General features: G+C 24.8%; 4 protein-coding genes across 7 annotated transcripts in view; 2 read left to right on the top strand and 2 right to left on the bottom strand.

Annotated features, from left to right (window-relative positions):
- Positions 1 to 1374: 1374 nt before the first annotated feature.
- Positions 1375 to 6422, top strand: LOC102674983. Its single transcript, XM_031514030.1, has 8 exons — positions 1375 to 1603; positions 2034 to 2465; positions 2575 to 3284; positions 4265 to 4397; positions 5073 to 5248; positions 5330 to 5606; positions 5691 to 5962; positions 6050 to 6422. Exons 1-8 carry the CDS (start codon positions 1543 to 1545, stop codon positions 6398 to 6400), a joined length of 2412 nt encoding a protein of 803 aa, XP_031369890.1. The 5' UTR covers positions 1375 to 1542; the 3' UTR covers positions 6401 to 6422.
- Positions 6423 to 6953: 531 nt separating this feature from the next.
- LOC102675113 (protein FAM161A) lies at positions 6954 to 10204 on the bottom strand. 3 transcript variants are annotated; one of them, XM_031514040.1, is made up of 9 exons: positions 10129 to 10204; positions 9290 to 9846; positions 9017 to 9211; positions 8747 to 8911; positions 8419 to 8640; positions 8089 to 8352; positions 7867 to 7989; positions 7589 to 7733; positions 6954 to 7466 (listed from the first exon to the last, which is right to left on the bottom strand). In XM_031514040.1, exons 2-9 carry the CDS (start codon positions 9841 to 9843, stop codon positions 7041 to 7043), a joined length of 2094 nt encoding a protein of 697 aa, XP_031369900.1. In that variant the 5' UTR covers positions 9844 to 9846; positions 10129 to 10204; the 3' UTR covers positions 6954 to 7040. The 3 variants fall into 3 exon arrangements, with proteins under 3 accessions (XP_031369900.1, XP_031369899.1, XP_006623327.2); XM_031514039.1 differs by having other exon boundaries at positions 9017 to 9214; positions 10129 to 10203; XM_006623264.2 differs by lacking the exon at positions 10129 to 10204 and having other exon boundaries at positions 9017 to 9214; positions 9290 to 9861.
- A 798-nt stretch (positions 10205 to 11002) lies between these two features.
- Positions 11003 to 15272, top strand: part of LOC102673571 (ubiquinone biosynthesis monooxygenase COQ6, mitochondrial) — a 6550-nt gene continuing 2280 nt past the window's right edge. The window contains exons 1-3 of the mRNA XM_006623251.1: positions 11003 to 11297; positions 11376 to 11566; positions 11701 to 11940. Of these exons, the coding sequence (XP_006623314.1) occupies positions 11105 to 11297; positions 11376 to 11566; positions 11701 to 11940 (624 nt within the window). The 5' untranslated portion in view covers positions 11003 to 11104. The remainder of the gene's footprint in view (positions 11298 to 11375; positions 11567 to 11700; positions 11941 to 15272) is intronic.
- The window catches only part of LOC102673435 (transient receptor potential channel pyrexia), an 8971-nt gene continuing 5652 nt past the window's right edge, over positions 11954 to 15272 (bottom strand). Inside the window, exons 1-6 of one of the 2 annotated variants that reach the window (XM_006623250.2) lie at positions 15037 to 15174; positions 14686 to 14984; positions 14414 to 14596; positions 14071 to 14356; positions 13614 to 13991; positions 11954 to 13540 (exon numbers count right to left, since the gene is read on the bottom strand). In XM_006623250.2, the coding sequence (XP_006623313.1) occupies positions 11987 to 13540; positions 13614 to 13991; positions 14071 to 14356; positions 14414 to 14596; positions 14686 to 14984; positions 15037 to 15141 (2805 nt within the window). In that variant the 5' untranslated portion in view covers positions 15142 to 15174 and the 3' untranslated portion in view covers positions 11954 to 11986. Of the gene's footprint in view, positions 13541 to 13613; positions 13992 to 14070; positions 14357 to 14413; positions 14597 to 14685; positions 14985 to 15036; positions 15175 to 15272 lie in introns of those variants that run through there. The other variant, XM_031514031.1, reaches the window with a different exon arrangement.

Below are 15272 nucleotides of genomic sequence, written 5' to 3' on the forward strand. Positions count from 1 at the left end.
TGTTATTAAATTAAATATTAATTTTAGAGAGAATAGATACATTATACTAATTCATATATTTTAAATGCTACATTGTACAAATTAAATTTAATGTTAAAAACGAATAAATATATAAAATGATTTTGTTGCATTATTTAAAATTTGTTCCAAACTTAAAATATTACATTTTAAATTATTCTCCAGGCAACTAATTCATTAGTAAGTTTTATACCCACTGCAAATAAAGCTACAGATATAACAAATGATTTTAAGAAATTATTTACAAATAATTCCTCATTTTTACATTGAAGTAGCCATTTATAAAGATTTTTTCTATATTCAGAGTTAATTAAATCATTATTTTGATTACATTTATTTTCAATTTGCATATGTATTGTCTGTATCAAAGCACCGAGACAAATATAGTAATAAGTTTTTTTGTGTGGAATATGCTGAAAATAATTATTAAATATATATTGTATATTTATTTATTTAAAACATATTTAAAAAAAAAAAGAAATTAGATAAAAATAAATCTTACATTTCTCCGAATTTTCTTTTGTTTAATAGAGTTGCATAATATAGGTAAAGACGGTTCACAAATATTATGTTTCATAGTCATTTTCAATTTTTATTTTAAAATTTTCATACATTTTATTACATTACGATGTAAAACTCAAAATTATTATATACAAACAAAAACCAAAAAGAATATCAAGACAGATGTTCTTTTGTTTAATATAAAATTCTTCGTTTTAAATGAAAGAAACATAAAATATGTTTCAAATTACTTAAAACTTATTATTTTTTCTTTCATTTCTTCATTAATGATAAGTGTTATTGATATAATAATATTCGTAAACGATTATAAAAATATGTACAATTATACAAACACAGCAAAATATAATGATTTGTATGTTTCTAAAAATATATTAATTTTCTTCTATCTTTATTATATATCATATATTATTTATATATATTATATTTATTTAAAATATATTATTATATTTATTTAAATTATATTTATTAAATATGTAATCACTTTTTTGTGCGTATTTAATATTTTTTTAACATTAATATTGTAGAATTTTCCATAATATATTGTCTATCTTATAATTGTCTATCTTATAATATAAATTTTTACATTATAAATATATTTATTATACATTTTATATTTTTGAAAATATATAAAATATAGTTTTAATAATTTGATTGAATCAATTTAAAATACGTGTAGACAAATATTTCTAATCTTAAAATTTGAAAAAAAATACTAAATATAATATACGAGAAAAGAAGGAAATTAATAAGGAAAATCTCAAGATAATTAATTAAAAAAATTCAATAAAGATGTAAATAGTGGGAGAACCAGTCGACCTTTGTTTCGATAGCTTCATCAACAATCTATTCTTTAGTCGATATCCTGATGTCGAACATAATGAACGTTATATTTTTTTAAAATATATGTGAAATTCATATTGAACTCTCAATAATTAAATAATAAAAGTGAAATTCATTATTTTATCTTTTTCCATAAAGTTTTTTTTCACGATAATATCGAAAATGATTAAATTATTTCTTTTAACTATTTTTCAAGCGATGATACTAAGTTATGCAGTCGCTCGTAAGTTATTAACTTTATCTTTTCAATTAATTTTTTAATTATTCAAATAATTTTCTTTTCTTAATTAAAATTATATTTTCGTTAAATAATTTTATCATTGTCATATATTTGAATAAGTTTAAAAAAAAAATGATAATGTCAAACTATACAACAATTTGCAACAAGATTATTATAGAATATTTATAATTGATCGATATATTTCGTTTGAATAGCATGAAATTAAAAAATTATGAAATGCTGTCATTGGAATCCTAATATGTTATATGTAAATATACGGATTGAATATACAGAATTTATATTGAATTTACATACAGAATTTATTATCAAAAATTTATATTTTATATTTAAAAATCAAAATATATATCTTATATATTTGTTTATAATTAATTATGTTATTTTTTCATTTTTGCAATTTTCTTTTTTTTTTTAGAAAATCAAGAATCAACTTGCCAATCAATTAACGGTAGAATCGGTAGATGCATCATAATACGTCAGTGTTCAGAATTATTGAATATACTTCAAACACGCCCCCTTAAATCAGAAACTATAGATTTACTAAGGCAATTGCAATGCGGTTTTAATGGTAATAATCCCAAAGTTTGTTGTCCGATTCAAAATACAAATATCGATACAACGTATCGAGACAATAATGAAAATGATATAAAATCGAATCAAAACTCTAAAGAGCAAAACGAGCAAAATACCGATAAAAGTATCGACGATGAGAATTTACATTATGATTTTTCCAACAATTCTTTGATTCCAACCGATTGTGGAAGTGATTTGTCTCAAAGAATTATAGGAGGAGAAATTACAGAGCTCGATGAATTCCCTTGGATGGTACTTCTGGAACATGCCAAACGTAAGTCTTCTTTTTTTCTCTTTCTAAAAATAAAAATATAAAATATTCATCATTTAAAAAATTTACAATAAAAAGTAATATTAACATTTAAAATCTTAACACTTTTCAGCGAATGGAAAAGTTACAATTTGTGGTGGAGTTCTTATCAGTCGACGTTACGTTTTAACGGCAGCACATTGCATTAAAGGAAAAGATTTACCAATTACATGGCGTCTAGAAAGCGTTCGTCTAGGCGAATATAACACCGATACAAATCCTGACTGTGTTCAGGACGATGAAAATACCTTAATTTGCGCGGACGAACCTATATCGGTTGGGGTCGAAGAACAAATGGCACACGAAAATTATCGACCACGTTCGAGAAATCAGAAATACGATATCGCACTTCTAAGATTATCCCGTGACGTTACATTCACCAATTATATAAAACCTATTTGTTTACCATCCACTGCTTCTCTTGGACAAAAACTGTTCGTTGCCGGGTGGGGAAAGACGGAGAACGGTTCATCGTCGAACGTGAAATTAAAAGTTTCTTTGCCTTTTGTCGATAAACAACAATGTCAATCGACTTACGATAATGTGCAAGTATCGCTCGGTTATGGGCAGATTTGTGTCGGGGGACAAAAAGGTAAAGACTCATGTAGAGGAGATTCGGGCGGGCCTTTAATGACCGTGGAGAGAGAACGGAATGGTAATGGAAGATGGACTGTCGCTGGTGTTGTTTCCTTCGGACCATTGCCTTGCGGTATGTTTGGATGGCCTGGGGTTTATACAAGAACAATTGATTTCGTACCTTGGATACTCAGTAAAATGAGACCTTGATCTTTTGTATTTAAATTTCTTCTAATCTTCCCATTTATTTTCCGTACCTGCTCAAAACAAATGAAAGAATAAATTTTCCCATATTCTTTTTGTTCTAATATTTTATGAATAGTTATGATGATTTATGTATGATTTATTAATGACTTTATTATTTTTATCATTTTTAAAGGTTATCGATTATACAGGTCATAGAAAACATCATGTAAAATACGCGTGATGCAATTATTTTTATGTTATATATGTTTGCAAATAAAAATCTTTCATTATTTAAAATTAATTCATTTTCGAAATTGATTCTGCGGAAATCAATTTCTTGAAGAAATTACCCATTTACAGCGAAATTGACGTAAATCTATGTTTCATGTTGAAATTGGAAATTCCATTAAAAAAATTAAAAAAATTATTTTAATTAAATTTCAATTTGTAAGAAAAAAATGACAAGATTTGTTTAGAATTAGAGATAAATATTTTATAGATGTAAAAAATAATATAAAATACGTAAATAGTATATATATAAAATAGTAAGAGAATATTTAGTTTGACGCTTTTTTCGGTTATCGAATAAATTATATATCTTTTATTTTTGCAGTGTTTTAACAACTTATCTTTATTTAAAAATTATTAATTATCTATTTAAAAAAAATAAATCGGTTTTAAAACAAAACAAACATCGTCTCGATATAACGAATCATATTAATTGAGAATTTTCCTCGTAACCCCTTCTCTCTCTTCTTTTTTCAATTGAAGGTTAGTAGACTCGCTCGGTAGATGATAGCAGTTAGTTGAGCGAAGACTCTCACACGAGTCTGTACTCTCGAAAGTAACAAGTAAACAATTTTGCAAAACCAGTTTTTCTATTTCATCGTTGATTTAAAAAAAAAAATTATATGTAATCTTGTTATTTGAATTATCATAATTTTTCTTCCGATAAAAAAAGTCAATTAAGAAAGAAATTGTAAATTTGTGAATATCCTTAAAGAATACGAAGAATACGATATCGTCTTTCAAAATTATTTCAAGAGAGAGAAAAAAGAAACAATAACTTCGAAATCGATATGATTAATCACTTATGTTTAATCATGTTTGTAATCTTATGCGGGGTTGGTGCACGTAAGTGAACTTTCGTTAATAATATAACAATAATTTTCTTCGTTTGATTATTAATTATTATCGAATAAAAATTGACCATTAATATTAGAAATTATCATTGGATTAAAATTTTCTATCTATATGAATAATCCAATGTTATTTTCTTGTTCCTTAATATCGTTCTTACTTATTGTTTTATTTTTATTAATATTTCTTGCTATTTGTCATATGAACGAAAGGAATAACAAACTTAATTCAATAAAATCGTGTAACATTATCCGAACAATACAAATTTATCACTAAGAAAATTATTATTTTTCCTTTTTGTCGAGTAAAAAAATAATATCAACAAACAAAGTTATTGCAGAAAGGAAAATAATCAGTAGCATTGTTGTAAAAAAAAAAAGAAAAAAAAGGGAAAAAAAATTTTGTTCAATTGATGGATATTCTAATGTTCAATTCAATTTTCTAATGTACGTAGTATATACGTTATAAGTTATTATTTCATTCTTGATTGTGATCAGCATTTTATACAATACAACTGAATACGCTTACGAGAGACACTTCTTTACTGAATACTAACGATACGTGACATTTCTCCTTTCGTAGTATCAATAAGAGATCTACTTCGAACTTATTGTTAGTTCGAGATAATCCGAGTAATCCACTTCCGTAAACGAAGGATTCTTTTTATAGAAGATAGATGTACCACACCACAGAAAAAAATTGGTGTTTGCATCGATATACGTGATTGTCAACCACTGGTAAAAATTCTTAAACAAAGACCAGTATCAGTAGAATCTGTTAATTATTTGATCAGCTTTCATTGTGGATTCAATGGTAATTATTCAAAAGTATGTTGTGAAACACAGGTAAATATTTTTTTATAATTATTACATTCAACTTTAGTCAGATAGAAGGAAATGTATAACAACAGAATATAACTAATTTAGAATCCAGTAAAAGATGAATCAAACTCATCTGCAATTTCTGAACCTCCGGATGTCACGAATCATCCGAATTTATCATTACTGAATCATGATATATGCGGCCCAATAACGGAGCAAAAAATTTTCGGTGGTAATACAACCGGGATATTTGACTATCCATGGATGGCGTTACTCTTTTACGACACAGGAAATTTAATTCCGGAATTTCGATGCGGGGGATCATTGATTAATAAACGATACGTACTCACTGCTGCTCATTGTGTTACATCGTTACCATCTGGTAAGTATGACTATAACATGAACCGATTTATTTTTTCTTTAATCCGTAACATAATGTGATATTCATATTGATCGAATATTTTAGAACTCAGATTAGTCGGAGTACGATTAGGAGAACATAATTTTAGAACTGAACGCGATTGTGAGAAAGAAGCGGACGAACTTGAAGTTGTTTGTGCTGAGAAATATCAAGATTTCAGTATAGAGAAGACTCATTTTCATCCAAAATTTTCACGAGGAAAATTACAGAATGATATTGCTCTGGTACGATTGAACAACGACGCTGATTTTAGACCGCAAAATGTTCGACCGATTTGCATGCCAATCGGATCAGCCGCCATCTTATCTCAAAAAAAAGTAAATATGATAATCAAATATTGTGTGAACGTGTTCTCGAATTATTTAATTATTTTCATCATAAAATCAATTGATTTTTATGTTTAGGTAACAGTAACAGGTTGGGGTACAACTGAACTTGGATTACGTAGTCAAGAATTGTTACAAGTTCATTTGTCATTAGTAAATATAGAGAAATGTGCACAAGTATATAAAGAAAGAAAAACACAAATTTGGTATAAACAAATATGCGCAGGTGGCAAAAATGGTATGGATTCTTGTTCGGGAGATAGTGGTGGACCACTCCAAGCCCCAGGAATGTATAATAATAATCTAAAATACATTCAATACGGACTTGTTAGTTTTGGACCCACTAAGTGCGGTCTAGAAGGAGTACCTGCAGTTTATACTAATCTTGTATATTACATGGATTGGATTCTAAATACTATTAGCGCATAAAAAAAGAATGCTATTAATTTAATTTTTTAATTATGTAATTATTGTTGATATTGTTGATATATTATTTTTTTTAATTGTTAATTATTGTTAATTGTTATTTCAAAGATATCTAAAACTATAAATCCAAATATCCTAAAGTTCCTAAAATGAAAAAAGTTATTACGTTTTCAGTTATTTTTGATTAATAACAATCATCGCTATCATGAAATATGAATGTTCCAGTCTTGAGTCTTCGAAAATTTGAATATATCAATTAATAATATACTAGATTCTTAGAATTAAGAATTTATAGATTCTTAGAAGTAAGGATGTAAGATATTTTAAAGATATTTTGACAATTAATTTAATATTATTAATATTAAAGCTCTTTATTTATAAGAGTTTGCTATAAATATTATATTATGATCATATATGATATAAATATATTAATTACTTAATCACATTGTATAATTAATATTTATATATTTTAATTTTGCTAACATTAAAGTAAAATCTTATAAATTATATATTTATTTGAACACACACACACACATACATAAAACTAAAAGCTATTAATATTATTAATTTAATGTTCTCTGGTTATCTTTTCTCTATCTTTTTACAATAAATTGCGATTAGTAAATATTAATTAAATAATTATTTATTGAACATCAGTAATTATCTCTGTATTGTGGTTATTATGTAATGTATTTTTATTGCAATTATCATTAGAGATTAAATATTCATTATTGCACAATTTTTTGTTTTCGTTTTGATCTTCAATAAGCTCTGCAGTTTCTTTTATTGAAACTTTTAACTGGTTGCGATTAGTTTTCTTTTTTGAAAGTAAAGTTTGAGATTTAATTATCGATTTTTCAGAAATTTGTGATATAGATGTATTTGATGAATTTAAAGATTGATTTGATAAGAGACTACCCGAAGAACTTAGGGATTCAGAATCTGATTTAGAAATATTTTCGTAATTTATATATGAATTCATGGTACTCAATTCTTTCTTTTTTCTTCTTCGTTGTAATATTTTTGAATTATTAACATTCTGTTGTGTCTGAGTCAACAATTGATAACTCTATAAAAAAAATATTCTTATATAAACAATAATTTCCTTTGTTTTTATTATTCCTTTGTTATTATTATTGATCTTCATTGTTTTATTTATTTTATAGTTTCAAAGAAATCAATTTTATTCACCTGAGAATGACGTTCGAAAAGAGTTGGTATTTGTGTTACACGATCCAACATCATTTCCATTTGTAATCGATGACGTTCCGCTTGTTCACGTGCTTCATCACGACGAAGCAAAGTTCGAATGTTAAGATCTCTTTCGTGTTCGTGCCTTACAATTGAAAATTTATATATAAATATATATAATCATATATACAATATTAATATTTTTTATTTTTTTATTATTATATAACATACTATTGAAAAAATTTTGCAAGTACGATCTAATTTTTTAAAAATCGCACCTCACTGCAGATCTCAAAGCGCGCCATACTGGATTACGTCCAATCAAAGATTGTTTAATTTTTATAGCTTGTTCTCGACGCTTCTCTTCCATTTTTTCCCTTATTTCACGTTCTAATTTTTCTCTGTAAACATAAATATTTTGTAAATAAAAAAGTGTAAATTTCTTTCATTACAATTTTAAAAATAAACATTTATTGAAATTTTGTATAATATTATAATACCGTGACACTTGACATCTTAAAATTGCTGCTAAATTATTTCCTCGTATAGGCAAAAGTGGCATCATAGATTTACATCTTTCTAATGACATTGAATTATTATTTGATATTTGCGAAACATTTTTATTTTCAATATTTTTGTTACAATCTTTAAATGTACTTTGTAACCGTGTGCACGCAGATTTGATTCGTTCTCGTCTCGCCATCGACGGAGGTAAAGATGATGATTTCATTAATTGCGCAGCTCTTAATCGTTTTTGTAATTGTCTGAAAATTGTAACGCATTATACAGTCGATTCATAAAATAATAAATTTATAAATTATTATATTTACCTGCCATATTCATCTTCAAGCATACGATCATATATTTCTGTACTGAAAAGATTTTTTGGTACTGGTTTAGCTTTAAATTTTGTACTTACATTAACATTTTTACTACAAATTTCTGGGCTAGATCTTGCTAAAAACCTCCAAGCTCGACGATCGCATTCGAGTTTAAAAGGGCGTACTTGAGACATTAAATTTAAGGCACTTTCTTCACGAATTATACGACTTCTAAAAGATAAATATTTATAATAACTGTAAATTTATTATTATATATCAATGCAAATAAAGATTAAAGTATGAAAAATATAAACATAAGATATATATAAAAGCAAACCGTTCTTCCTTCTCAGCCAATAATTTATCATAAAGTGGAATTTTTGATGTAAGTGGAATCGATCTTACACGTCGTTTTCTATATACATTTTTTTTATTATTTCTCACATTTTTATATTTTTGTTCTTCCATTTTAATATGTTTCATGTGCTTTTCTGCTTCTTCCCTAAAATATATAATATATTATTATTTTATTTATCCAATATAAATAAATCAATTAATTTGTTATTAGAAAATAAAAAAATATATATAAAAAATATAATTATTTTACCTTAAAGTAAAATTAAATGGCTTAGGTACAGTAGGATGCCATTCTTTTGTAATATTGGCTGGTAAGCTCCTTGTTTCTGCATTATCTATATCACTTTCAATATTATCATTGGTATTTATCTTATTGCATGTACTCCAATTTTTATTATTCAAATATATTTTCTCCTTACATTCAGTTCCATTTTCCTTATCTCTTCTACTACATTTAAAAATGGTAACACAATTGCAGCCATAATTAGATAAAAGAAATTCACTTCTACCTAATCATATATACCTATTTGTTAAGAAATCCTGATCTTCTGAGATTTCATTTTCATTAAGTTTACTAGAAAGAAAAAGTAATGGACTGGGACTAGAAGATTCTTCTAAATAACACTTTTTACCATTCAATGTTAAATCATTAATATCATTTTTATTTTTGAACTTTAATTTTTGATTAAACACTGAAAATTTAGATTCATTTATATTTTTATGATCAATCAGAGAATTTTGTAAATTTTTTAATAATAATTTTTGTTTCCTTTTTAAATAATCTACTTTTTGTTTAAACTGCTCATTTGATAAATGATGAACTTGACCATAATCTGGTATACTATCCAAAAATTCTAAAAAAATATCCATATCTTCTGTAGAATTTGATATCTTACATTCAGTAACAAAGTGATCATTTTTTATAAAATTCATGTTATATCTATTATAAAGATCATTATCTTCTTTATTCTTTTTAGATTCAAGACGTTCATAAGAAGGAATTGGTTGCCTATTACAAGGATTTACAGGAACTTTCACACAAGAATTATAAAAAGATGTACCTTTATGTTCTGTCATTGCCTATTTTAATAAATAAATTTTTATTATTATATATTTTCAATGAAAATCTGAAAATTTAATTTTTTTTTTTAAACATTTTATACAAAAAATATTTCAAGTTTATAATAATTTAAGTTTAATAATAATTATAATTAAGTCGAAGAAAAATGTATTTTACATCAATATTTAAATAAAATATATCAATATATGTTTATAATATGTTATAAAATAAAATAGTTAAAATATTAATTTGTACAAAATTAAATTATTATATTTTTCGTATAAGCAAATATCAATACTCACCTATAAATTTTATGATGAAATTTACAATATATTAAAAGATAGATATAAAAATCAGAAATAAAAGATAATAATTTGTAATAAAAAATTATTTTTATTATAATTTATTTTTATTATATGAAATTTGTCATATATACATTTTTTAAAACTTAAATTCGATTCTCTATTTTACACTATCCTAATAACTACAAATAAACATCTTTTAGAGAAGATCAATATAACCTTGCTATATTCGTCACCATGGTGAATAAAATAAAGTATTAATATAAGTTTTTTATAATAATTAAAAAATAAAATTAGGAATATAAATATAAAAATTAAAAAATATTTAAATAATTTATTTTATTTATAATTTGATTTCAATGAATTTATTTAAATATATTTAAATGTATACATTTAAAATATTTTATAGCATTAAAAGAAATTATTATTATGTAAATTTGATTGCAAATATTAAATGAGTTAATAAAAAATAAATAAATAAATTTATGTATGTACTATAATTATAAAAAAAAACTTAAACTTATAATGTAATAATAGATGTATTTCCATAGAATATTACAAAATTAACAAATATTATTAAATAATCATGAAATACAATTTAGATGAAATTGCAAACGACCAATAAGGAATTCTTAGAAGTTTGAAAAATATTTATTTACTATTACTATTTACTATTTTTTATAGAGTGTAAATCATATTTATTAATCAGAAATAATCCTGTATTTCCGCTACCAAATCGCATAATTAGTAATAGTAATTTTAAAATAAAATTTTTAAATAAAAAAAATTTTAAATAATTTAATTAAATTATTTGAATAAGTAAATTAATCTTGTATTATTAAGATTAAAAGAGGCATCGTCCATCATATTTAGCATAATTTTAATATAATTTCTTTTAAAATAATTTCAGTTTGTATACCATAAATGTATATAAACATTTAGGTATAAATTGTATTGAATATAATAGAAAACAAAAATGGCGATTTTCGGAAAAGCAATGATATTTTGTGATGTATTAGCATTAACTTTAAAAAGATGTAAATATATTATTTCTAATGGATCAATGCTTACAACAAAATCTTTTTCTATCTCTACACAAAATCATGAAAATTATGATATTATTATTACTGGAGGTGGTATGGTTGGATCTACATTGGCATGTGCAATAGGTTAGTCTTTTTCTTTTATTTAAAAATTATATGTAAATTACATTTTAATTATATGTATTTTTTTATATTTTGTAATAGCAAATAATAGAAAACTTGAATGTAAAAAGATTCTCTTATTAGAAAGTAATAAACAACATGAATATAAATCACAAGAAAAATATTCCAATCGTGTAGTTGCTTTAAATAAACAAACACGTTGCTTACTTTCAAGTATAGGAGCTTGGGAACATATTGAAGCAAAACGTTATTCTACAGTACGAAAAATGCAGGTATTAAAATAATGAAAATAATGATAGATGATAAATAATGAAAATATTTTAAAAGATATATTTTAATAATATTTAATTTATTATATTTTTTGTAATAATACAAATATTACAATTAAATATGAAATTTATAGTAGGTTTGGGATGCATGTTCTGATGCTATGATTGTATTTAATGAAGATTATTTGACTGAAGAAATTGCTTATATAGTTGAAAATGATTTATTATTACATGCTGTAAATAAACAATTGGCAGACAAAGAAAATGTAAATATAATTTATAATTCCAAAGTTGAAAATATTAAATTACCTAAAACACAAGAAGAAAATGCAGTAATACAATTACAAGATGGAACGAAATATAAAAGTAAATTATTAGTAAGTAAAAAATATAATAATAAATGAATATTTTAAATATTATTTACTATGTACTAGAATTATTACAATCTCTAACAATGCTTTCAACTTTATTAATTAATTTATCTAAATGTGTATTAATATTGTAAAAACATCTTTGTAATTCATCTATTATTTCATTTAATTGTTGTTGATTATTGTCACTAGAGGTTGTACTATAAAGTCGGTTTAATTTAGGAATATCCATTTCTATATTATATGTATTATATATAGGCATTTTTTTTTTCATATTTCGATTTTTTTTTTCAATTACTAAACGATAGATAGCTTTCATTAATTCTCGTGGTAAACGTTTTTCTCGTGGATCATTAGGACGGATATGAATTGTACAGTAATGTGGTGGATGTAACAAAAGTGCACCTTGTCTGCATGCTTTCATTATTGTATTTGGTGCATAATCTAACAATTTAGAAAATAGCATATGTTCCAAATGTGCTACTAATTCTGCTCTACGTACTAATCTATCTAATCCAGCACATCTTCTCAATTCTTGTATATCTGATACTGCAAGACCCATCATCAAATTTGCTAAAATTACTGTTACTAAAATGACAAAACTTAAGAACATTAAATGTGCAGTGCCAAAGTATAAAATTGGTGATTTTGAACTAAAAAATATATCCTCAAATTCTAATTCTCCAGACATCATTACAATAGTTTTTAACAGAGCAATTAATGGATTGTTAAATGAATCATAATTTTTATGTAATACACTGAAGCCTAAGGAAAATCCTATTATAAGACATATATAAGCACCTAGGAATTTAAAAAAATTAATTGATACTTGAGTAAACATTTGTATATAAAGGCCAAAAATTGGAAATCTTCCAATCACTGTCATTAATTCTATCCAAATTAATAAAATATCCAAAGCAGCTACATGATATTGCCACTCATGTATTGGAATAATTAATACAATACTTGATAATAATATAACACTCCATTGAAGCCAATTTTCCCATCTTTTAATATAACTGTATATACCATGAATCATTTGAAAAAATTCTTTACTAACTAATGTCACAGTAAATATTAATACTAGCCAAAAAAATAATTTTCTAAATTTTTCAGTATTTTCAATATTACTCAAGTATGTAATTGCTATATATGCAGTAAGAAAAACGACAAATATGGAATGAAATATTAAATTTAATAAAAAAAATTTACGGATTCTTAACCATTTTAAATAAAGAAAGCTTTCGCATAAAGGATGTTTCAATACATGTCTTTGTCCAACTTCCACAAGACACAGCATCAAATCAGTTTCTCCTCTACCACCTGATATCAATGGTCTAAAATCTAATTTCAATTCACAATCAACATCACCTAATTCATGATCATGTAAAGAAATTGCTTGATCTAAGCGAGAAATAAATCGAGGCAATACATCTGGTGTTCTACGTACAATAAAACTTAATGCAGATATACCACCTTTTGTTCTAGCAGTAACATCTGCTCCTTTTGACAATAACATTATTACTATTGATGAACTTTCATTTAATGCCGCAATGTGTAAAGGTGTGTAACCAAATTTATCTGCTTTATTGATTAAAGCACCAGCCTGTTAAAATAAAAAGATTTATAAATTTACATATAAAATAATTTTATATCATCTTTTTAAATAATAAATAAACCTGGAGTAGCATTTTCACTAAATCTATTCCTCTAGTAGTTTTTGCAACTGCAGCATGTAATGGAGTACGATCATCATTATCTTCAATATTGACATTAGCACCAATATTTATAAGTATTTCTAAAGTTTCCATGGATTGAGATAAAACTGCTAAGTGCATTGGTGTTTGTCCTCTTGTATTTTTTGCTTCACATATTGCACCAGCATCTAATAACAACTTTGTACATTCAACACTACCTTCTTCAGCTGCTAGATGTAATGGAGTAGATCTCATAGAACCAAATTGAACTCTTACATCTGCTCCATAATTTAATAATAATTTTGTGCATACAATAGAACCTAAACCAGCTGCTACATGCAATGGTGTTTCTGTATAAACCTATTTAATTATCAAATTGAAAAATATCAAAGTGAAAAATATAATAATTAAAAATATTATAATATTTATAAATATAAACCTGTGGATTATTAGGAGAAGCACCTGCTTCTAATAAAGCTTTGACACAATCTACTGCATTACTTAAAACAGCATAATAAAGAGGAGTTTTTCCACACATTCCAGCATTTATATCTGCTCCTGATTTTATTAAACATTTAACACAAGCAAGATCTCCAGTAGCTGCAGCACAATGTAAAGGTGTATACTTTTTACTAAAATCCCATTCACATGGATTTGCTCCATGTTGTAATAATTTTTCTAAAATCGTTAATGAAGCTGTACATGCAGCCAAATGTAATGGTGTCCTATAAAATTAATGAATTGTTAGTTTAAAATTAAATTTTTTTTATTATCTATCATACCTGCCATCACTATCTCTAGCTGAAACTTTTGCATTTTTAGTCAATAAAGCTTTGACTATATCTATATGACCTAAATAACAAGAAACTAAAAGACAAGTGCTTGGCCATCTTAAAAAAAGTTCTGGAACAGTTGTATTTATAGCTGCTTCATTTTCAATATCTAATAAATTATTTTGTATGCGTCTATATTATATATAAGTACAATACATAAGAAAATTGAATTATATTTAGTATAATTTTTATGATTATGAATAAATAATTACTTTACTTACCTATTTATAAATAAAGATATGGTAGTTTTGTGAATATCTTCTGTGATGTTTTTATAATCAATGTTCAGATATTCATCTAAAACTTTATTCAAACTATCTCCATGAAGAGTAGAAATGACAGAAAGTGCATGTTTTCCTGCTGGAAGATTAGATAAGGCCAAAATAATTTCTTCTATATTCCATGGTTGTTGATTTATTATTTGTCTTTCTTTTATATCACATATAACAGGTTCAGAACTATATTCGGAACTTATACTGCTTTTTTCTATATCATTCATCCAAATATCTTCACAATTTTTCTAAAATTATTGATAATTAACAAATAATATTTAAATTTGTTTATTCACTTACTGTATAATTAGCAATAGAAGGTGATGGCATAACATTTGATTCTTCTGGAGAATTACAATTACTCAGAAATCTATTTAGAAGTGGTTTCTTTTTTAAGATTGACATGCTATCTTGATTTTTTTTTTATTTAATAATTTAATATAAGATTAATAATAATTTAATAAAATAATTTTATTTATAATAATTTTTAATATAAAAGAATTGCAACTATATAATATTCACAAATTATATAATAT

This window comes from Apis dorsata, unplaced genomic scaffold (assembly GCF_000469605.1).
Source record: "Apis dorsata unplaced genomic scaffold, Apis dorsata 1.3 scaffold_859, whole genome shotgun sequence".
Classification (NCBI taxonomy): domain Eukaryota; kingdom Metazoa; phylum Arthropoda; class Insecta; order Hymenoptera; family Apidae; genus Apis; species Apis dorsata.